This window comes from Mytilus edulis, chromosome 1, assembly GCF_963676685.1.
Source record: "Mytilus edulis chromosome 1, xbMytEdul2.2, whole genome shotgun sequence".
Classification (NCBI taxonomy): domain Eukaryota; kingdom Metazoa; phylum Mollusca; class Bivalvia; order Mytilida; family Mytilidae; genus Mytilus; species Mytilus edulis.
The window spans coordinates 103,993,553-104,019,578 of record NC_092344.1 but is presented as its reverse complement, the minus strand read 5'-3'; the positions used below and the strand labels follow the sequence as shown (position 1 = coordinate 104,019,578).

Sequence of the window (26,026 nt, the reverse complement as noted above, 5' to 3'; positions counted from 1 at the left end):
TTCTGATAATATTTATAGAAACTTTAAAATCAAAGTCGTAGGTCAGTTGATCCTAAATCTACCCCTGAATACATGGATTAATGATGTCCATGGTCACATGATCAGTGCCGGCCGGGTCTCATACATAGATAAAATCATATACATATAATGAGAAGGGGATATGGGGTCCACTAATTAACATGTTAACAACACCTCGATTTTGGCAAAAACAGTTACCCCCCCCCCCCCCCCCCCCCCTTTTCCAAAAAACAATAATTTGTATATTACTGTAATATACATGTATATACGATGATATTAAAGAATCGTTGCAATCATTGTGATTCTTATGATCTATGATTTTTTTTTATAAAATTCCCGCTTTAAACTTTTAGGAAATATGAAAAACGGAAATGGGCTGCGCAACATCATATGCGCATATGCTTGCTTGGCCAAACGAAGAGGACGCACTGTTGAGGTTTGTTATTTCACTTATTTTCACATAGCATACACAATGATACCAACGCAGACATAAATGTTCTGGTTGAAAATGAACAAAGGAAACAATTCGTATCAGTTTTATATTGTAAATTTTCAGTAATTCATCGAAATTTAATCAATTCACCGATTTCATTGTCTGCCCACAATCGATCCATGAGCTGCGGCGTCGGTGTCGATTTGACTTGTTGTAACAGGCTGTTGTTGGCTGCATATCAGATAATGTATAATGTTAATATAGACGTAATTTATTCTCATCGTTGTGAATTATGAGGTAGATATCGCAAAACTGCTTACAATTTGGTTTTAAGTTGTAGTCCCGAAACCGGAAACTGGTTCAACTTTTTTGTTTACATCTGTAAAAAGAAGGACGTAGTCAAATTTCTTATGATATTGATGACTTCATTTATAACCTTATCTTTTCCCCTCTTTTTTGCAAGTTAAGAAGCTTGACTATGAGTTTCAAAAATTACTTCTGTTCATATACATTGTATATGACATATAAATATAAAACATTTAAATGGCAATGTTAATAATAATAAATAAATAATAATAAATAAGCTTTATTTAGAGTCGGCATGGTATATAAAACATAGACAAACATAAGCTCTAATGAGCTTTTAACCGACATGGACAAATCATAACAAATTTAAATTTGGTACAAATGATGGACACGATGAAATAGTTTTGCTGGGTGAATCTGAGTTGTTCACATTAGTTATTTAACAATCATTGGTTTTTAACAATAATATGATATGTTAACTTTTTCATTTAGATTTGGTATGGAAAAATGAATAAAAATAGAAATCCTTGAGTGTCAATGAGTTACGATGCAGTCCATACACCGTATAGCTTTTGTCTGCCATTACTGGACATCACACAACTTCCCCGTAATATAATGTTATTAAAATTTGCTGTTACAAAATGATAGAAATTATTATAAATTAAGGAATGTATCTCCCTCATGCAAAGCTCTGATTCCTTTCACGGATTTGGCTATACTTTTTGGACCTTTTGGATTATAGCTCTTCATCTTTTATATAAGCTTTGGATTTCAAATATTTTGGCCACGAGCATCACTGAAGAGACATGTATTGTCGAAATGCGCATCTGGTGCAAGAAAATTGATACCGTTAATTTTATTTGATGTCTTAAAATAGAAAATATTTGATGTCACAATGAAAAAGTGATTGTTGTATGATAACTGATGTCAAAAGTTTTAGTGGAACAGATTTTCAAATTTGGAAAAAGCCTTCATGAATCAGTTCTTTTTTGGTTAAAATTTTCTTGCTTTCCTATTGAAAAAAAGGTGACCATGTCTGACAATGTTACACAAAAAGAACACATCTTTTTGCAGGTCTTTCAAAAAGAAGGATTAATATTGTCTGCATAAGAGAAAGATATTACAACACCAAAACTCATGCAATACAATATTTATCAACTCTCAACAGTTAAAATTTTAGATGCACAACAAGCCTCACGTTTTGCATTTGAAATTTAAATGTTGTAAGTGGATAAATAATTGTATCACACTTCTTGATACAGTGGTAGAATCTACAATGTATATTTACTGTGACACAAAGTATTACAATGTATACTTAAGGACCCTGCTAAACCATTTTCCTGCTTCATTGATAAAACAAAACATTTAGCTATATAACAATGTAGGCTTTAGAATAACTGTATCTGGATTGTAAAATAAATGATTAAAACACTTTTCACAGAGTGAAATTTCAGCCAGACTTGAGCAAATATTTGACAAACTCTGAAATAACTGTAATCTAGTAATTGGCATGCACAGAAGATTTTTATAATTACCATACATAATTGTATATTTTCTTTATTTTAGACTTGAAATGGTGTAGGAATTTCATCAGAATGGTGTATGATTTTGATGTCAGAGATTTTTGTCAAAACTTGAAGGCCACTAAACCACCTTATGAATGTCCGGTTAAAGACTGTGGTAAAGTGTATAAAAGTTATTGTGGTATTCAGTTTCATCTTTATAATTATGATCATGATAACCCAGAGAATAACAGTCCTACTCCAACTGGTAAAAAACCTGGTAAGAAGAAGGGAAGATGGGGCCATCACAGATCAATGCGTAGATCTCCCACTCCACCAGAATTTGTTAAACCAGCTCCAAGACTGGAGACTCTAACCTATGCTGAATCACAAAGACTGGTGGAAATTGATGTTGATGGTAGGATTCATAGGATAAATATATATGAGCCTTTGGAAATTATATCTCAAGATCAGATCGATAACCAGAGTAATAAAGAAAAGGAAGAGAAAGCAGAGAAAGTCCCCAAAGTAACTAAGCAGCATACAGATAAGAACAAAACTAAAAACAAAGAAACACCAGCACCTGCTGATAGAAACAATGACGGTAAATTACCAGAGGCACAGTTTAAGATTGTAGACAATTATATCAAGCCAACTAATCCTAAACCAAGGCCAAACTCATATTATCGTTATATTGAAAAATCTACAGATGAGTTGGATGATGAAGTGGAGTATGATATGGATGAAGAGGTGAGTAAACTTTCTAGACAAGAAAATTTACTATCTGAGGTCATTAACAATTTATAAGAGATATTGCAATAACAAAGATGTACATATGATTTTGATGAAATAGTATCTTAGAATAAAGAATTATGCATCTATATCTGCTATCTACATGTATATTTATCATCTTTCCCTAATTTGTACCTACAATGTATAATTGTCTACCTTATATTTTACTTTTACTCAGGTTCTACAAAAGAAGGTGTGGTATGATTGCCAATGAAACAACTCTTCACAAGAGACCAAATGACACAGAAATTAACATATTATGTCACCGTACAGCCTTCAACAATGAGCAAAGCCCATGCCACATAGTCAGCTTTAAAAGGCCCCAAAATGTAAAACAATTCAAACAAATGGCCTAATTTATGTAAAAATAATGAAAGTAAACAAATATGTAACATAGCAACAAACAACAACCACTGAATTACAGGCTCCTGAGTCCTGAACTATATACGCTACATATATGCAGTTTGAGCTCATGTACATGTACATATGTAGCTTTATCTTGCTATATATATTCATGATCAATATTAGCTCAATCAAGCTACAAAATGTATTAAAAAATTGTCTCCCATTGAAAATTTTGAATAAAATTTCAGTTTGTCACTTACATGTACATGTAGTTATCAAGTTATATTGGCCCATTCATTCAACCCATGTAAATTTTATTGAAAAATTGCTGTAAAGTAAACATCAATGCTTAGGATATTTTATATTTTTTTCAGGATCATGCATGGTTGGAACTGTTGAACAAAAAGAGAGAAACAGATGGACTTACTCTGGTAAATCAAGCAGATTTTGAACTTTTAATGGACAGATTTGAAAAAGAAGCATTTTTCCAAAGTCAGTCCTCCGGAAAGGATATTGGTCCTCCTATTGATGAAGATGCTGTTTGTAGTATTTGTATGGATGGTGAATGTCAAAATAGTAATGTGATTTTATTTTGTGACATGTGTAACTTGGCTGTGCACCAGGAATGTTATGGTGTTCCATATATTCCTGAAGGACAATGGTTGTGTAGGCGGTGTCTTCAGTCTCCCTCTCGAGCAGTTGATTGTTGTCTATGTCCAAATAAGGGCGGTGCTTTCAAACAAACTGATGATGGAAAATGGGCTCATGTGGTATGTGCATTATGGATACCTGAAGTAGGGTTTGCAAACACAGTGTTTTTAGAGCCCATAGATAGTATGGAGAGAATTCCTCCTGCACGATGGCGGTTATCATGTTATATTTGTAAACAGAGAGGGACTGGGGCATGCATTCAGTGCCACAAAACAAACTGTTATACTGCATTTCATGTGACTTGTGCTCAGCAGGCAGGCCTTTATATGAAAATAGAACCTGTAAAAGAGCCTAGTGGTTTAACTGTGACTGTTCGTAAAACAGCCTATTGTGATGTTCATGCACCAGCTGACTCAGACTGTACACCTATGTTAAATGATAGTACTACATCAGAGGAGGAAAAATCAGCAGATGCTAAAGAAAAATCTCGATTAAAAATGAGAAAAGCAAGAAAAATCCTAGCTGAGAAAAGAAATGCCATGCCAGTTGTTTCTATTCCAATAATTCCACAGCTCAGGTATGGTTGCATAAAATCATTATTTACATGGCATAATTTAATGTTGTGCATGCTCACTTCTAAAAAATGTCAGATCAAAATCAAGTCTGTGTTAGAGTTTCCTGCCCAAACCTAATTCTTCTCTGAGAACTGTTATTCCTATCATCAAGATTTAACGGGAAATCAGAATTTAAATGCCTTATTGCACAGTGTAATGATTTAAGGCCGAGAAAAAAAAAATCGATATTTCCGGTAACCCGAACGACCCTGTTTTTTTAGCCCCGACCCTAACTTTTTTATTGGATCTTCAAAAAAAAAAAAAAATTGTATCAACCGACCCCGTTTTTGACACAGGCTTCTGATAGATGACATAATATTTTTTCTCTCTTGCTTCTACTTGCATAGAAAGCCAGTGAAACATTTTATTAATGTCAAAAGGTATTCCAAATAGGTTAAAATCCAAGAAATTTGCACAGCAGGTGCTTCAAAAACATTGCAAATGGCACACTTCCGGTTTTTGAAACTAATTACGGATCCGGACTTGGAAAAACCATGATAATTTTCCAGATTTCATTTACGATGTCAAAAAAAAAAAAAAGAATTCCGACCTACCGACCCTATTTTTCAAAATAATGTTACCGGAAACACATATCTTTTTTTTTTAGGCCTAAATCAAAGAAATTAAAGTTGTTCAACTTTAAACAAGAAACATTCTAGAAGCTTCATTTTTTGTGTACTTCAGATGATGTATTAGAGACCTACAACTGTACCAAGCCTAAAGTTTCAGTCTGAAATGCTTATATATGTACATATAATTACAATAATGTATTAACCAAAGAAAACACTGAAGAAAATACAACAGCAAAAAAGATCAGTCACAAACTGAAGCTGTCGTTTGTGTTTGTATATATAACAATGGTAAAAGTTTTTTAATTGTACACATGTTTACAAAGTGATTTAGTTTTTGAACGGTTTAATTAAGAACTGATGTTTGATCATTTCACAGTATATACATGTAAATTGTCTTTTTGATTTCAGACTAACAAATATAGGTAACATGCTTAACTTGCCGAAGAAGCAACCATTCATAACAAGATTGTTAAGTTATTGGACATTAAAAAGACAGTCTCGGAATGGTGTCCCACTACTCAGGAGATTACAATCCAATCACATGACCAGGAACAAAGAGCAGGTAACAAAAAGTTTATTGTTTTGTTATATTTTTTTTTAATTATGAAAGAATAAAAAAGATATGTATAATATTCCTCAAATCTTACAGTTGAAAGAATTTGTCTTCAGGGGATGTTGCATATAATTATAATCATGATCATATTATATACTTTGGATTCACTTATTTTATGGATTGAGGGAAATTTGTTTTTTCATGGTTTAGCTGAAATCTTAAAGCAAGCATTTGAAATTGATTCATGTATACCCTTTAAGGTGGTACCCAACACTTTCACTAAAATTAATTTGGCTCGTTTAATTTTCATAAAATTTTGTCAAAGTGTATTTACTTTGACCCTTTAACAAAAATATTCAAATATAAAAAATTTTGAACCAACCGTTTTGTCAGAAAAATTACACTGGTTATACATCTTCGCTAGCCAAGGGTTACGATCCACTCCCGTTCTCTTCCCCCTTGGCGGATTGAGCTAACATTTCGGAGACACAAGGTAAGGATTTTTATTGGTTGCAGTAGAAGCTCGCTGCATCCAATCAAAAAGCGCCTATAACATGATCACGTGTAAATGTAGAAAGTGTTTGTAAACAATTGCCACGTGTTTATTGTGCAACAAGTCTTTACCGCACTAAACATATGACTATATTTAGTGACAATTCGAATATTTTTAATCAACTAATCAGGGCTCACGCTACCAGGCGACTTGGGCGAAGAAGTCGCCTTCCTGACCGTCACTTCGCTTTCCCCGACCCCCAAAAGCGAAAACAAGTCGCCCTGTCCATGACGATAGTCGCTTTCAGTCGCTTCCGTCATCGGACATTTTCAATTTTTACCAAGTTGATGAAACATCAGTTTTTTTATTGATAATTAAAGAAATTCAGACATAAACGATTCATTATCTTTAGAAAAGAGGTTGAAGCATTGTCTTCGCAGTGTGTAGCAGGTTATTTGATAAAAATACAACTTTTTATCACTTTGTGCATTTCTGCAAGTTCCGGTGCTTGTTACTCGAAAACGTACATCAACCTAAATTTCGGCGGCAAAATAAGTTTATTACTTCATTTAAACGTGATAAAAGTTGCCTCCAGTAAATTTTAAATCCATTTATTGCATTAAAAACGTCATGTTCCTTTCCAAATAACTTGTCAAACATTGTTTATTTTTGTAAAGTTTCTTGCATTCGTCCGCCCTTGACCGATTTCTAAACTACGGACCTGAACCGGAGCAGCTATGACCGAAATCCGTACTTTTACAATAATTACTACGGACGCACGAATGGAACAGCTAACAGAAGAATATTGATCCCAAAGGGAAAAATTACACATTCCACACGCATAAAGAGACTTTTGGTTACATCTACATGATCTAATTGATTGGTGTATATAATTCCCTATATTTTTTTATGGATTGTTTCAAACTATTGATTAAAGTTGCTTAACTCTGAGACTATCATACTAATATCAATATATTATGGCCCAGCTTAATAACCTTTATATTTTTTTATTAGAAACACTGAATTTCATACACAAGAAAATTTTAAATTAAATTGTAATTGATATATAATAATTTCTTTACATTTTAAAATTATTTTTTTTTTAAGTGCTAGATATTTGATCATATTTAGTTGGTAGTTTTTCACAAGAACTTTAGTAAAACTTAAACAACTTTTAATTTCAAATGTAACTTTAATTGTATTTTTTTTACTTAGATATGAATTGAACAATATAAAAAGAACATTATTTACATATTGCCCTTTATACTATTGTAAAATCCAAACATTGCAGCGCACCGCACGAATGTGCACTTCTCTTTCAAATCTCACCACTTCTCCCTATCAGTTTCAAAAAGAGAAGTCACTTCTCCCTATAATTCTGAAGTAGTGTGAGCCCTGCTAATAGCAGTTCCTGTGTATGTTTCATGCACAAATGCATGAATGTTGACGTATATTTTCGTTTCCGGTTTTACCAAGTGTGTAGAATCTAGACGCTACAATGATTTTACCTCCAAATTGAAGAGTTCAAGTGCTACCATTGGTCAAGAATAATGTGGTCGGAATGGGCGTGACTTTAATCTTCCGATAGATGGCGCAACATTGATATCAGAAATGTTAGCTCAATCCGCCAAGGGTGAAGAGAACGGGAGGTGATCGTAACCCTTGGCTAGCGAAGATGCTGGTTATATAGCAATTTGACAAACATCAATTTTGATCATTGAGAAGCTTACTATTCCTTTTACAACACAACGTAATCAAAACGTTTAGCTGACTTTACAGAGTTATCTCCCTGTAGAGTTAGGTACCACCTTATATAAAAAAAAAATTGTATCCAACGAATAATAATGAATGTAAAGGTCAAATGAACCTGTTCAAGATGTATTGATAACTATATTAGTAATTTGTCTATTTAAAAAGAGGTTTATTCTAGTGTTATTAAACACATTATGCATATTATCTGACCAACTACATTTCATAGGTACACTTTATCTTGTAATAGTGAAGTTGTAATGCCAAACCATGTGACAATTTTGCAGTTTTATTCCTGCTCTATTACTCCCTCCTGAAAACTTGTATTTTTAAAATGTAGTGTTTAAAAATGAAATTGTAAATCTTAACCATGATGTTAGTTACATGTTAATATCTGCAGAATACACATAGTCACAGAAATTGTTAAGCAATTTATTCAGCGTAAATAGATTACACCACCCCTTAAGACATTAGTTATTTGCTAGCAATCCACTTTATTTAAAATATTTATATATTTTTCAGACTAAAAATGATAAACAAAGTAATGCTTTGAAAGAACAACTGAAGTACTGGCAAAGGTTAAGGCAGGACTTGGAGAAGGCTAGATTGTTAGTGGAGTTGATTAGAAAAAGAGAAAAACTTAAAAGAGAACAGGTGATTAGTCTTTTGTATATATGAATAAAGACACTAAATCTTTGTATTATGCCAGTAACTGTATTGATAAAAGTATGCTTTAATATATATATATTAAGTGGTCTTCCAAATACTTTTCGATCCCTAACATCACTGAAGAGAAATTAATTGTCAAAATCCGGATATGGTGTAAAAAATTTAGCACCTCATGTTGTGGTTTACCATCTTTGCCGCTAGTTTATTGTTTTCTATTTGGTATTGAATTAATATAGAGATCCATTTTGTTACACCTTGTGATCAATTTGTTTGGCAATTGTCAATGGCAGTCGGCAGGGTTTAAGAACATTAGTTGTTCAACCTGTTAGTCAAATGCGTTTTGTTAAAATATATTTTTTCACTCTTTTGGAAAATGTTGTTGGTGCTGTATTAAGACCCTTCTACAACGAAATTTGTTATATGCACATGTAAAAAAAAGTTGGCAGTTTTTATCTAAGGTAATCATAGGTTTGAACGTTGTTTTCAATTTAGACTTGTTTATATATGTATATATTTCACTTATGAGTCTTGCCATTTGCTGTAATATTTTAGTATCTATAAAGTTTCAAAGTATGTGGAAAAAGGAATTAAATTCTGGTCTCACATGGTCAAGGGGAGATAATTCTAGTCTCGCATGGTCATGGGGAGATAATAAGATTAACATACTTTAATATTACAGCTAAAGGCAAGACTCATAAGTGCAAGTACTCTAAATAGATAGACAAGTATTTATATTGAAGCTTTTCACAGTGTAGAGCACTATGAAAGGATTCTAAAGATATTTTTTAAGATGAGCAAAAAACATACATTTCAATCAGTTATTTAAGGATGTATTCTTCTGACTTTTCAGTCTCGTTCAGTCTCGTTGAAATCTCGTTCTTGAATTATTTCCAAAACATGTTATGGAAGTGGAAAATATCAACGAATTTTTTAAATATTATAATCAAACATGACTCTGTGAAAAAATTGTGTATTTACAATGAATGGTTTTTGAGTAATCCAGTTTTCAAATTTTACGACCAATCAAGTCAGTATTTTTAGCCAAAATTTTGAGAAAATGGGTTAGGGGTACAAAAAAATGATTTTACAAGAATCATGTACAATCCATATCATTTTGGTCTCTTCAAATTTCTTAGATATGTATTTTTTCAATCATTTATAACAAAAAAGTTGAAATAATATGCATTTTGTTCTTAAAACTGAAAAAAATCACAAAAATACAAAATTGACAGCATGGTAAATTTTACACAAAAAAGCGTCAAAATATGATAAAACTTTCTTATATTAACACCTACCTATAGTTTTTTTAAGTAAAATTTATTCAGATTGGTCCATTTCATCTTTATAGAAAGTATGAAAAAAAGTTTAATTGTGGAACTGTGATTTTTTTCAAGATAATAGCCCAAAAATAGGTAAAAATCGATGAAAAATGGAAAAATCATCAAAATTGGGCTTTTTCAAAGGGCTGTAGCAAAAAAAGAAGTGCACCATCATATGATTTTTTCTTCACCAATTATTTTGTTACAGTCTTATAAACCCAAAAATCAGGTTAAGAAAAAAAGTTTAATTCTAGAAACTTTTGGCTCCTCAGAGGTGTACATCCTTGAACACAAAAAAATCAAACATTTCAATCAGTTATTAAAATACTTGTTCTGACAGAGAATTTTTATGGTTTATTATTCGTTTGTTAGAATTGTTTTGTTTTTTTTGCTTAGTGGTAAGTGATAGAGTTCAGTTAAACAGTTAAAGAATTTGACTACTATATAATGCATTTAGTAAGTTACAAATGTTCTTGTTTTATGCATAGATTTGAGATTTTATGTCCCCACCACAGTTGAAGTGGCATTATGTGTTTTTATTTTTATCAAAGTATTCATTTTCATCTGTACTGGTTATTAAACTATATGATACACACTGAACAGTTTACCTAAAATTTCAAATTTCCATTTAGTATGCATTATGATTTATGAAAATTATATTTTTTTAATTCAGCTTAAGGTTCAACAACAAGCAATGGAGATGCAGTTACAACCATTTGCTGTTCTCTTACGACATACGTTAGATCAGATCCAAGAAATTGATAATTCTGGTTTCTTCTCTGAACCTGTATCTTTAGACGAGGTAAGGACTTGGTAATACATGTACAATACTCAGAAATGGTGTAAGAGATGAATGAAATCAGATGATCACATTAGAAATCATACAAATATAGACATCAATCAAGTTACTTTGAAAAATAAATTGTGCAATTAAAACTGGTTCTGACCAGATTGGATTGAATTTTGATTACCTGCTTGCTGATTGTTTTTCTTCCAAATGTATTCTGAACATTTTATCCCATGGGGTTTTCATTAAAATATTTTGAGAAATGACTCTCAGTAATCCTCAAGTCTTGAATTTTAAAAATTTAATCCTGAGTTGTTGAATTTAATCAAATGTGAATCTCTAACCGTTAAAAAATATGTATATCTAGGAGCAAAATGTTAAAACAGTTTGAAAAGTAAAACATAATAATTCCACAGAAAAAGGTAGTTTAGATGTTAAGTCATATACAGCCAAATACAATCAACTGACAACAAAAATAACCAATGCATACCAATCAATACTGGAGTTGTAAATGTTAGCACTTTACAGCACCTATTTTGACACCAAATGCATTATTTCAAGATCAAGTGATACGTTATAAATTACACAAAATGCTTAAGTCAATAACCTTAGTCAGTAACATGATATAAATTAGAATAGGCTACTAGAAGACAACTTTGATAAAACTGGCTCTCATCTTTTCCAATACATTTTGAACACTCTCCGAATTTAATTGGGGAAATAAATTACTATCTTTGAAATATTATCTATTTTACAGGTTCCAGATTATCTAAACTATATTGATAAACCTATGGATTTTACTACAATGAGAAAGAATATAGATGGCCACTCTTACAAGACCATGGATGAATTTGAGAAAGACTTTGAAACTATTATAAGGAATTGTTGCACCTATAATGCAAAAGACACAGTCTTTTATCGCTGTGCTGTTAAACTGAGAGATCAGGTAATACATTTTAGTCTAATGAGGTTTTTATTGCTCCCTATCACTTATATTAATGTGACATGAGAATCAACGCTTAATAAGAACAATTTAATAAAAAAAGAATTCTCTTATACTCATCATGCTCAGAAATAAACTATGTGTTCTTATAGGGAATGCTCCATATGAGGTAAAGATGCTAGTAACATTTCATCTTTCATTTGAAGAAAACAAATGTAAAGCTAAGACCAAACAGAGAAAATGCCTTATGGTTTACAATATATTTCATTTCATAGAATCTTGATATTTTATCTTTTTCTTTTGATGATAGGGTGGAGCTGTGATCAGAGCAGCCAGGAGAATGGTAGAGAGAGTTGGTTATGATCCTGATACTGGCTTACATTTAGACAGGGAACCAGATCCTATTGGATCACCTGTTATTTTAGAAGACAGTAAGTAAAATTGAGAATGGAAATGGGGAATGCGTCAAAGAGACAACAACCCAACAAAAGAGCAGAAAACAACTGAATGCCATCAATGGGTTACACAGTGAGAAAATTCCGCACACAGATTCTTGCTTCAGCTGACCTGTAAACCAAAAACATATTTACAACATGCTTATTTTTAACCTAAGTTTTTATCATCATTTGAATATGTCATTTGTTCTCCTTTTACACATGTAGAATACACAGGGCTCCCTAAGTCTGCTGTCCTGGGCTGCTTGGTAATATTGTATTACAGTGGAAATTTGCATAACAAGATTTATCTATGGACAATGGAAGATAATAACCCAAAAATCAGTTTAAACTTGATTTTACCAATAGCATACTGAATATTATAATTAAAGTTTATATGAAGAGTTGCTAGTCATGTAATTGATATATTCACAGTTTATATTGAATATTGATTAACATCTGCTTGTACTCAATATTTGGATGGCAGAGTTCTTTGCTTGCATTTTTTGGAGTTGAATGACATTTTTATATATGTAATCTTTTTAGTTGATGATTTTTTGGATAAGAGGAAAGAAAACTTGCCATTAGAAGAACAACTAAGAATTCTGTTAGATAACATGGATGCTGCCAATAATAATAGAAAGGGTATGAAGTAGTTAAATTGCCTAAATGCAAACTTGTATCTTGGCAAACTTAGTTTCTTGATCTTCTCTTTCTCTTTTTAATTAGAAAAAGTCTTGTGGCACATTATATTTGGTTTGTCTTAAATTGGACACAATTGATGACTTGTTTTGTCTTGTCTCAAGAAGTCCAAAAGGCAAGCCTCAGGTTTGGTTCCTGCAGCAGGCTCAACCATTGTCCAAAAGGCAAGCCTCAGGTTTGGTTCCTGCAGCAGGGTCAACCATTTTAAGTTTGTGATTAGCTCAGTTTACGGGGAACCACGAATGGTTATTCATTGATATTTTGTATGCAGTTGAAGAAGCATTGGTACATCTCATTTCCAAGTAGATTATATGGTCTCTTTCCATTAGTTCCATGTTTCAATGACTTGAATTTTGCATAGTTTATATATTTGTGATAAGGTCTGAACCACTTATGATAAGTCAAAGGCATTGCATTTTAGTATGCTGTTGTATTTCATATCTTATTTTCATGAATATTATTTAGCCCTGAAGTTTCAGTTTTGCATAGATTAAAGTATTGTCATTTGATTATCAACACTTGCATTTCACTTTCATACTTCACACAGAGATTAGACATATCTTTGATAAAAGTTTATATTGTAATGGTTATTATACACTAAAATTAATATACATAAAGGTATTTAGAAGAGGGTTTCTGTTATGCTTTCTTTGAAATTCAACAAGAAATGAATTTGATAGGTTACTCATGGGGTTGCTTTTAAACATTGTTTCTTTATTCTTTGTAGGTAAACAGACCAAACTGATCAAAAGAATCAAAAAGGAAATTCTGAGAGTTAGAAGAAAGCTAGCTTTACAGAAAGGACAGAAAACAAGTGATGCAGATGAAAGTGTTGACACAGGTTTATATTTTTTTAATTAATAATTAAGGACTTATTTGGAACAATTGATAAAATTGTGTTGCATTAAAATATAATTGCAAAAAAAAACCTATAAAAATACAGTTACACGAAGAGACATGTTTTTTTTATAGCTAAATGGCTTGTCTGAATTATAAAACTTATGTACATGTTCTTTCTTCTCAAGAAAATTCTATAAATTGTCAAATTTTAGGAGAATTGTACTTATTTTTTATTGTTTGCTTCCAGTAAACAATTCGCAGACATGTTTTCAGTATGCAGCGAACTTATCGTGACCTTTCTTGAAAAATCCAGTGATTGCAATGTTATACACATGCTCAATATCCATGCTTCTTTGTTGATTGTTTACAATAAAGGTAACAATTGGTAAAGTACGGCTTCAAAACACGACAATTAATTAGCTGCCATATTTTCACATCATAACAGACCTAGTGAAATATTTTTGAACAATTAAACAATATGGATGCATAAAAAATGATAACATTGTGCACAGAAGACTAAGTTTATGATATCTACAAGTATTGGTTCAAGAATTGGATAAACATCATTCACCAGTCACTCATTTCATATGACTTTAAAGGAAAACAGATTAGACAGGACATTCATTTCTTGTCAATGTTTTTCATCTTAACATTTTATTTCTCAGGTACAGATGATGATTCTGCTGAAGATGATAGTCAGCCAGCTACACCACAACCACAACCTCGTAACATTAGATCATCTTCAGGGTGTAAACCAGAGAAGACTCCATCAGGTCGAGGGACTCCAGGAAGAGGGAGAGGTAGAGGGAGGGGTAGGGGCCGTGGAAGAAGAGCTAGTCATAGTAGGAGTGAATCTGAATCTGAACACCCTTTACCTGGACATTTAGGTAAAGCAGGAATGTGCATATCATCTAAGGTTATCATATATAAAGTGACATACATCTTACGGTAGTTTTTAAAACAACTGTTAAATATTTTAACACAGCTGTCAAAAAAAAATACTGAAAAAAGTATTGCTAAAAACTTGAATTGTATAAAATCAATCATAAGAGTATTACTGTGGTATAAATTTTAATCTGAAACAGAAAGAATGTGACTCCCAAAAGAAATTTAGTTTATGGTTTAAAAGTTCCAAAATATTTTGTAACAAAATAGGCAAGTTTAATAGATTCTGCTATTATTCCAATGAGTCCAAAACTTAACAGGTAAATCATCCCTTTTCCCATTGCTAAAATATGGTCCCCCCCAAAAAATAAACAAATTTTCAGGCCTTGCAAAATGAAAAAAAGGTTCAAATATAAGTATTAATTATAACACCATTTTATTATACACTTTTTTTTTACATTGGATTGTATATATTTTAGAAAAAAGACGATCGTCTGATAGTTCCCGTACAACAGAATCATCAACTTCATCATCAAAAACTGAGGAAAGTGGCTCATCATTAACTACACCAGCAGGTGTAAATAGACGAACTAAGGTGCTATTCAGCAAAAAAGGTTTTAATTCAAAAAACAATTCACGGTGTTCTAGTCCAGTAACCACACCTAATACACCACCTATCAGTACTCCTACAACAAAGAAGCCAGGCAGGCCACCGAAATCCAAAAAAGTACCTACAGATTCAACGGAATCCCCTCAGCCACCTGTACTAGAACCAATGAATATAACGTCTCCGAGGCTGAGAGGTCCAGGTAGTCCTGCAGCCAGAAAGAGATCTGCTAGTGCTATAGCATCTCCTGATCGGGATTTACGACCATCTCCACCTAAAAGGACTAGTTCTATGGTTGAACCTATATCTCAATTTGCCGAGCCTCCTGATTTAACAAAAAAAGACAGTTTTATGAGATATCGAGGACCTGATAATTTAAGAAGTTCATCAGAATCTGAAAGTTCATCTGTGATAAGTTCTAGTGATGATTCATTATCGGAAAGTTCAAGTGGTTCATCCAGTAGCAATAGTAGATCAGGTAAGACTCCAGGCTTTGCTGTCATTACTGATGGTAACTAGATTTAGGAAAACAACATTTGAACTAAACTGTAGAAAAATTGTATCAAATATTTGAATTGGAACATTTATGGGTCTAATATACATCGTACAAGTGTAAATTAAGTTTTTATTGACTGGAAGTGACATTTTCAAAGATAACCGACTTGAATTTTAGTTTACACAAATAAAAGCTGAATTTAAGAATTATTTATTTCTTACTGTAACAGGTAGCTTTTACACTGAGTTATTGTATTTATTTTTTAATCTTAATAAATAGTATTCACTTGCAATTTGATAGTTGTACAATGCTATTTTTCTGTGATTTTCATTCACACTTAAAACTATCCTGCACACACTCCAAGAAATGTTTGGTACAATGTTTTGAATTACAGTTTTTGAGTTTTGTACTATTTATATCCTAGAACCAGTGTTTATATCTGCATACATGTACTAAGTTTTGTACTTGGAAGCACTTTTTGTACGATGGGCATTTTGCTTTAAATAATGCACCAAGCTATTTATTTTGTTTGGCTAGCTTCTTTGAACACTTAATTTTTGCTTGCTTTTTGTATATATCTAATGAACCTTCAACTTCATAAGTTCCTTTATGCGCTTCCCATTGACCTGATTGTAAATATGTTCTCTTTTCAAAATATTATTTTATGTTTTAAAACACAGATAGAGTCGTTTGGTAAATTTGTTGTCTAGCTGTTATTTTTTTCTCATATTCATATGTTTAATTTAAAACTAAGTACTGTACAATATTGACAGTTTCTGAATGTTTGATATTAGCATTACATATGAGTTTTTTGTTGGTTTTTTTTTTTTAATCAGCATGATCAGCAAAATGAAAAAAGAACAAAAATTGTGTTATAACTGACCTATGTTGAAATTTTTTTTCTCTGAACCATTTCAAAGTGAACTTCAACACATATGTCTGAGGTCAGATACAATATAAAATAATTATGATTTGGGATTCAAATTATTTCAGTAAGTGGTAAATGGCTATCGCTCGACATAATAAATTTTCCATTTCTTTAAATCTTTTCCTTTTATGAAAAATAAAATATGGGAATGACATTGCTAGCTGCGATCATTTTCTGAGGCCAATTATTGGTCTTGAATCAAGTTTAATCAAGGATTAGAACAAATCCTCTGTGAAAAAGATTGAAGTTTAAATTGCTGTATCTTATTTAGCCAAAATTCTTAAGTATTTTATAGGTTTTTGCACACATTTTATTAAAAAAACTGCAATTCACAGTAGATATCTTTAGTTTAAAAAAAAATTATATTCATAGTGCTTTTACAAACAAAATTTAAGTTTATTATAAATTTAATAATATACTTGAATTAAATGTTAATCATGTTCATTTACATATTAAGTGCTTGGGAGAAGTTGAAGAATCATTAAAATTTAATTGTTGCCTGATTGATGCTTGATGGCTGCTTTATTTTTGTTTATACGTGGATAGATCAAAATTCAAATGGCTTACCAAAGTTGTCTGAGGATGGTGGCACAGAAAGTGACGGATCTAATTCTCCAAGCTCAGCTAGATATGGTAAGACATTTTTTGGATAGAAGAGTTTTCTTGGTGTGATTCTTGGTGAAAAGCATACATGCTATCATCATTATCAGTTCATGTCATGTATTCATCATGTTTATTGAAGATATAGGTGTTCATCCTTAAATAGGTAAATTATAAGGGTACCATAACTGTAAGTCAGTCTAAAGTTAAGTCATAGTGTAATAAATGAGAGGAGATTAAATCAACACAGTTTAAGTTATTTCATTGCTTGTACTATTCACACATTAAAATAAAGACATCATAATCTGTTTGTAGATCGCTTTGCATGGGTTTTTAGTTTAACCAGCTTTTCCTGAGTAGACTTTTATTTTCTAAATATATCATGCGATACTGTGATTTTTTTATCGCCAGAATTATGTTGCAGAATGTGAGACATAGAAATTACAATCTGGCTGAGGCATAAACTTTTTGTATAAAGCTTTATATTTCAGACGGAAGTAGACTGTGGTGCTTCATTCTTTGTACACAGATGTCTTATGTTACAAAGTTTTCGTTTTTTAGCTATCAATTGTCCCTGATCTCATTTTTATAGATCAGCAACTGCTTAAAAAGTATATCTTTTTCAATTGTGATTTGAATTTCTCACTTAATATAAGTAATAAGATAACTATATTTGGTATATATATATAGGTTCCTTGCAAGCTCTACATGTCTGTTAGACAGGGTTAACTTGACCTTCACCTCATTTTATGAATCAGTGAATAGATCCACTTCTCAGATGCTATATGTAGTAGGTTAACTATATGTGGTGTATATAACTCTAATTAGGTGTATATACCTGTCTGTCCAGTAGGTTAATATGACTTAACTATATGTGGTGTATATAACTATAATTAGGTGTATATACCTGTCTGTCCAGTAGGTTAATATGACTTAACTATATGTGGTGTATATAACTATAATTAGGTGTATATACCTGTCTGTCCAGTAGGTTAATATGACTTAACTATATGTGGTGTATATAACTCTAATTAGGTGTATATACCTGTCTGTCCAGTAGGTTAATATGACTTAACTATATGTGGTGTATATAACTATAATTAGGTGTATATACCTGTCTGTCCAGTAGGTTAATATGACTTAACTATATGTGGTGTATATAACTATAATTAGGTGTATATACCTGTCTGTCCAGTAGGTTAATAATAATATGACTTAACTCTAATTAGGTGTATATACCTGTCTGTCCAGTAGGTTAATATGACTTAACTATATGTGGTGTATATAACTCTAATCAGGTGTATATACCTGTCTGTCCAGTAGGTTAATATGACTTAACTATATGTGGTGTATATAACTCTAATTAGGTGTATATACCTGTCTGTCCAGTAGGTTAATATGACTTAACTATATGTGGTGTATATAACTATAATTAGGTGTATACAACTCGTCTAAACATCAACCCAACAATGTTAGATCTGTAAATTTGCTTTCGCAAATTTTTGGTTCTTCCCTTGCCGGGATTCGAACCCATGCTACTGTGATATATAATTAGGTGTATATACCTGTCTGTCCAGTAGGTTAACATGACTTTGACCTCATTTTCCTGCTTCATATGTCAATGCTAAGTTTTTGTTTGAGTTTGCTTTTCGGTGTATGGAACATTTGTAAGGTGTACATGGTCTGTATGGATAGGGTCTTCTTACCTTGGAATTATTTTCATGGATTATTGATAATGTAAAGTTTATGTGATACTTGTAGTTGAGACTTCTTTAAGGCTATTTAACAAATTATGGTCAGTAAAGCAGGCAAGACCTTTCAGTTTGTGCACTCTTGGTACATTGTATAGATCATTAAAAGATGAATTGTGTTTTCAAATTACATGTATTTGAAGAAAAGTCTACACTTGAAGAACAAAAGGTCAATTGCTTGTATTTAGCATTTATTTAACTTGATTTGTTAATTGTATTTGCATGTTTTGCTTTTGATGTTGCTCTAAATTGGTTAAAGTATTTAAAATTTTGATGAACGTTGTACATACGTTATTTGACAACTAGAACGATTATATATTGTATACACTAGTAAGTGTGCAACTGGGTTTATATATTTTTTTTAATATTTTCATACTCATATTTAAAAACTGAAATTATACAGATAAATTGATTAAAATAACTAATAAAGGTTTTTTGTTGATTATATATATAATGTATATGTATGTGCCTAATATTGGTTTTAACTTGGCTGATTAAATGTGAAATGATTGTGTATACATATATAAAATTTACACTTACAATATGTTGCATGAGTTTAGTAACATACTATCATGTGTGTCATAATATACTGAATGAGTTATAATATAACCTCAATGATTCTGAGTAAAGTTTAAACATTTTTTTTTTCAAATGGAAATACAACTTGTTTCTTCAAAATTGAGTAAAGGGTTTTGTTTTAGTTCAAAGTGCCATAGTAAACAAGGTTATAAGTTAGTTCAAGTAGTTTGTAAATTTTACTGATAACCTATTTTGGTCTTCATGTCAAACAAAATACCAAATTTATTTGCTGTCAATTTTACTTCTAGTTCAAATTCAGAGGTTTTTTTTAAGAATTTCTGATAATTATGACTTTATTTTCATCTTTTGCTAGAAATTGATATTACAAATCATTATGGTTATTTATATGTCCTTTTTAGTTTTTAAATTAGTATAGAAACCATATGTGTATATGATTGCTAACACAATGACTATGTATATTGATAACCAGCACCTTGTTTCATTTTCTCCTTGCAGTGCTTTCCCAAGCTAGTGATAGACAGCTGTTACCAGAAGATATCAAATAATCCGAAATTTATGCCAGCAAAAATGTTTGATAGAAATTTTAAGAAAAGTGATATTTTCTATGAGCAAGCTGGCTGATCCTTCAATAAGAAAATCTCCTCGTTAGTGCTCTTGACTTTTGTGCAATACATTTTGTGTCATTTTTTATAAAATGGCTTATTTGGTGCTGTTTTTTTTTTTTACATTAAAAAATATTTGTATGAATATTAAAATCAGAGCACCCAAACTTGGATGTTTTCTTTGTAACTGGGAAATCACTGCTTTGCAAATGTATATTTTATAATATAAATTCAGGGAGAAATATTTTTATTTATCTTTGTTGATTTTCTTTTTATAATGTTTGAATTAATTTGTTTCATTTGATAAAAGCAGTGATTAAAATTGTTGAATGTATTTCTCCTTGTGTGGTACTAATTGTAGCAACCATTATAACCTCAGCTTCAAAGGCAGTTGGTGAATCTAGCTTGCATGAATGTTTAACTTTCCCTGCATGCACAAATAGAACCAGCCAGCATGTTAAGCTTGCTTGTGAAGCAGAATATGCGGAAATTTTTCTTTCGGATGATAAGAACTTGTGTCTGAAAAACAATAAAATTAAAAAAGTTGTGAATTCATCTGAACCTTTTGTTAGAATAAATCAAAGTCATGTGGCAAAAATTTCTTCTGTCATGCCTATGGTCCAGCAAAAAAGAAATAAATCTGCACCAGAAACAGAAATGAAGCACTGTGAATCAACCAATGTATTGAGACATAAAATCAACAGCGTTACAGAAATGTTGGAATGTCTCCGTGATGACAGAAATGAGATAGGTATAGACATACTTTGGCATGCTTTTACTCAGGTTGTTAGCTTGTGTTTTGTTTGTTGTGGGTTTTAAACTTTTTAATTGAACTTAGTTGATCAAAGTATTAAAATATTCTGTACTAATTATTTATGTTTAAGAGAGAGAGAAAGATAGTTTTTAAAGTTGAATACAAAAATACAGATTATTTGGAAAGCTTTGTACAGTGAAGCTTACCTTTTCTTGTTGATGTTTTTATAGAATTTATAAATAGGAAGTCCTTGAATTCTGACAAATTGTTATCATCATTTATTGAAAAGAAAGGTCATCAAATGCACATATCATTACTAGCACTCATTTCATCAATGTATTGTAAAAAAGAAATTCTTGCTACTCTTTATTATTGTGACATTTGTGAGAGACTTTTTATCACATTAATCAAAAGTTCTGTTTTAATTTCTGAATGAACTATTTGTCTGCAGGATTACCTGGAATCTTATAGAATGATCTCACTTTGACAATGATTAAATGTAAACAATAATTTCTGAATTTGCAGTATATCAATATGCAACAGAACTTCAAAACTCAAACATGTAATGCAAATGTTCGTGGTTTGAAAATAGAAATTGCCCACCTTCTAGCATTAACAAGATGGAAAATTGCATAGTCTGTCAAATTTAGAAATACTTGCCGATAAGGCATGTTAAATTACTGCAACCTGTTTGATTTCATTGATTTCTGTTGTTTAAATATGAATAAAAATATCCCATTATTCATTTATATGTTTCCAATGCAGTTAGAAATTGCATGACTTATATAACAGCATGATGTTGCATGGTTAATGTTTATACAGTAACAATATTTATTGCATGACTTGCTAATAATTGTGATAAACCTTTAACTCCAGTAATCTTAGAATGTTTTGTATCTTTGTAGTGGCTGTCAGTTGTTTCAGAAGTTGTCTCCCTGGAAATTACTTTTTTCTTGCATACAGACCATCAGAACTGTATAACGAAAAAAAGAATTTTGTCAAATAGTTAGGCAAAATGTAAATTTTATTTAACCTTTAAGATTATGTTTTCTTCTTGATGGTTGTTAAAAGGTTTTCACTTGTCTTTTCAGAAATTGTATTAAACCAGTACTGTTCCATTTCAGTGCTTAAGTAGTAATTGTACTCGTATACTTCAGGTGAGAGCTGGTTAGCTATGCTATTATTTCAAGTGTGATGCAGCAAGTTGTCTTGGAAGTACCAGAAGAATGTCATTTTCATTTTACTTTGTTCCTCATTCCGTTGATGACAATAATTGGAAGTATCTATCTTCAAAAGATACCATTATAATTTAATCTGAAGTATTGACGTTTTAGTTGTTTGATTTTAGACGTCAGTAAAACTAATTCCATCTTCTGAATTCTTATTTTTCTCTTCAGGAAGGGCAAGAAGAAGTACAAGCTGTGATTCAGAAGAACTAATACCATTGGAGCCTCTTGATTTGGTTTGGGCTAAATGTAGAGGCTACCCTTGGTACCCTGCTCTTGTAAGTTATTTTCAATATTTTATGGCTCAATTTGACAAATCAAGTATTGTGTTGTTTGGAGGCTGATAGGGAAAAGTGGTTAATTTAATTGTCTAATCAACTCCTCCTAGTTTTAACCCGGATCCAGATATATCACCGAAGATTGCACACCTGTCTAATGTGAGGACAATTTATATGTTGCTTTGGCCTTATCAGGTTATGTATTGTAGGGTTGCTGTAACTTTGCTGTAATGTTTTACATGTTCAATTTACAGATAATAAATCCTAAAATGCCTAAGACTGGTTATTTCCATAATGGAGTTCCTATTCCTGTCCCACCAGAGGATGTTCTACTTCTCCAGAGAAAGTATGATGAACATGTCTACCTCATACTCTTCTTTGATACAAAACGTACATGGTAGGTTACAATAACACTGCATAACACATGATACAAAATGTACATGTTAGGTTACTTTAACACTGCATAACACATGATACAAAATGTACATGTTAGGTTACTATAACACTACATAACACATGATACAAAGCGTACATGTTAGGTTACTTTAACACTGCATAACACATGATACAAAACGTACATGTTAGGTTACTATAACACTGCATAACACATGATACAAAACGTACATGTTAGGTTACTATAACACTGCATAACACATGATACAAAACGTACATGTTAGGTTACTATAACACTGCATAACACATGATACAAAACGTACATGTTAGGTTACTATAACACTGCATAACACATGATACAAAACGTACATGTTAGGTTACTATATAACTCTGTATGTTATGGTTTATTAAAACATAACATACAATGAGATATGACAACATATAGATAACATAACACACTGGTATATGATAACGTATAGATAACATTATACACGTGGTATATGACAATGTAAACATCACACAGCACACACTGGTATATGATAATGTATAGATAACATAGCAGACACTGGTTTATGATAATGTATAGATAACATAACACACTCTTGTATATGACAATGTGTATATAACATAACACACATGATGGTATTTGACAATGTAGAGATAAAATAACACACACACAATGGTATCACAATGATTAAATCACTAAAACAACCTTTGGATAAAAATTATTTGGGTAGTGATTTGTTTTGTCATTGATGTTTTATTTTATTTTAGGCAGTGGCTTCCAAGAAACAAGTTAGAACCTTTAGGTGTAGACTCTGGCTTAGACAAAGCTAAATTATTAGAAAACAGAAAACCAAATGTGAGAAAGGCTGTGCAGCGGGCTTACGAGAAAGCTATTTTACACCGCTGTAGTGTGACAGGAGAACCTAACCCTCTCTCTGGAGACTCAGAAATTGATGAAATCGAATGAAATCCTCAACTTATTTTTGCTGTTATAAATTTTTCACTGACCAAATTGTTCACTCTTTTAGATAATTTATCTAGCATTATTCAAATGAAAATGGTGAATTTTTTGTTCAATGAAACCTCTAGTTAAATTGATTTATTATAAATCCCAGGTTGGATATTTCTTTATTAAAAGCTGTTTGATTGTACTTGCAGTATTTTCTACAGTGTATAAGGATATTATTTTTGTAAAGCAGGTTGGTGTTTTCTTTAAAAAAAAACCTGGTTAGCTTCATGATTTTGACAAGTCTACTTTTTCTGTCTTACAACTTGAAAAGATTTGTGTAAGAAAATATTTTTTGACTGCAATTCATCTGTTTATTTAAAGTAAAAACAGAAAAATCATAGGGACTCGCACAGTTATGAAATAAAGAAAGTTAATAGTTCAAAATGCTTTATAAGAAACTGTTAGGTTAATATAAAGTTTCACAGTATATTTAAAATAAAATAATCAAAAACTTTGTTAAGTTACATCGTGCATCTTCAGAATGGCAGCATATGTTAGAAGGTTGATACAATTTTTAGAAATTGGAAATTTTTTAATTGTGAAGACTTTCATAAGATTTGATTGTATACAAAACATGATTAATTGTATACATACAAAACATGATTAATTGTATACAAAACATGATTAATTGTATACAAAACATGATTAATTGTATACAAAACATGATTAATTGTATACAACACATGATTAATTGTATACAGAAAGAAGTTATAAAATGTGTTCGAGGTTATTTTTGGCGAGTTTGGCGAGTTTTAAATTGTTTTAAATGTTTCCTATGTGTATATGTTTTAATGTTGTAGTGTTGTTAGGTACCAGGGTGATATAAACCTTTGTTTTTATATACTGTTACATTTTATGGTATATATTTATTGTCAAGTTTAAATACTCTTTTGTTTTATAAAAGCTGACACTGTCGTACTTGAATACAGTATAGAAAGACTAATGTGTTTATGTTTTTGAGAAATCTGAATATCTGTATATTGGATGAAATTTTGCAAGAGTGCTATTATTTATGCAATTTTTGTACAGATTCTCATTTAACTTATCAATAATTGGACCTAGTTAGATACTTAACTGTGATAGTATCCTTTAGAAAAGAAAATCCAGTTCTAGAAGAATAATTTAAAAACTTTGGTCTAGAAAATTGTACTGATAAAAAATCAGCAGGGCTAAGTATAGAAGTCTTTTCATTTAAAAAACAAAATAGTGCAAGAAATATTTTGTTTTTCTGTTCAGGCTAACTATTAAAAAAATATTTTCCAAATTGGGAATTGTAAGGAAGTTTTTATATGGTTTTATTGTAACTAACTAAAACATATATTAAAAAATGGGAAATGTTGTAAACTCACATATGGTGTTTGTTGCTACATGCTACAGGTACTTGAATAAAATGTTACATTGTTGAATCAATTTAAGTGTGCAATTTAGTCTATTGACCTATTGTGATAATTGTTTTATTACAAAGTGATAATAATAAGAATAGACTATTTTGCATGTCAGATTTATTTTATGAATTCTTAACAAAACATGATTAATCTACTGCCAACATTTCATTTATCTCATTTGTCTCAATGATTTTTTAAAATTCACAGTAAACAATTTATAAAGTTTCTACTTTCATTATTATTTGTAATTCATTGCCATATTTTGAAAATGATCAGTATTGTAAATACTCTGTTGTATCAACCATAATAAATTAACTTCCACTTTCTGATTACTTGTTTTTAGGTGGGTTTTTTATAAGACCGCAAAAATTGAAAAACTTATGGTCGTATATTGGTATCACGTCGTTTGTCAGCTTTGTCTGAAGACAGATGGTTTCTGGATAATAACTTCGGTATAAGTCAATAGAAATCAATAAAATTTTAACACAAGGTTTATAACTACTGAAGGAAGGTTGGGATTGATTTTGGGGGTTATGGTCCTAACAGTTTAGGAATTATGGGCCAAAAAGAGGCCCAAAAAGGCATATTTCTAGTTTATAGACAATAACTTGTGTTTAAGTGTATGGATCTCTCTGAAATTATACCAAAAGTTTCCATACCACAAAGGGATGGTTAGGAATGGCTTTGGGGGTTTTGGCTCAAACCGTTTAGGAATTGAGGGGGGAAAAGGGGAAAAAACAAGTTTCTCTTGGTTAATGGACAATTAAGACAATTTTAAAGCAGTGTGAGGGATGTAATCCAAAAATAATATGTTGATTTACCTCCCTTACACAGCTTTAAAATT

General features: G+C 31.3%; 1 protein-coding gene across 5 annotated transcripts; it reads left to right on the top strand.

Annotated features, from left to right (window-relative positions):
• Positions 1-365: 365 nt before the first annotated feature.
• On the top strand, positions 366-25,508 carry LOC139516727 (peregrin-like). Of its 5 annotated transcripts, none has more exons than XR_011663017.1 (17): positions 366-454; positions 2,324-3,009; positions 3,771-4,624; positions 5,642-5,795; positions 8,551-8,682; positions 10,690-10,818; positions 11,561-11,749; positions 12,057-12,177; positions 12,727-12,825; positions 13,610-13,723; positions 14,388-14,609; positions 15,087-15,692; positions 17,185-17,271; positions 20,025-20,882; positions 22,283-22,389; positions 22,644-22,786; positions 23,557-25,508. XR_011663017.1 is itself a non-coding variant. In XM_071306997.1 (17 exons), the coding sequence occupies exons 2-17, from the start codon at positions 2,353-2,355 to the stop codon at positions 23,753-23,755; spliced, it is 4,203 nt and encodes a 1,400-aa protein (XP_071163098.1). In that variant the 5' UTR covers positions 366-454; positions 2,324-2,352; the 3' UTR covers positions 23,756-25,508. The 5 variants fall into 5 exon arrangements, 3 of the variants coding, with proteins under 3 accessions (XP_071163098.1, XP_071163105.1, XP_071163115.1); XM_071306997.1 differs by having other exon boundaries at positions 20,493-20,882; XM_071307004.1 differs by lacking the exon at positions 20,025-20,882.
• Positions 25,509-26,026: the final 518 nt, after the last annotated feature.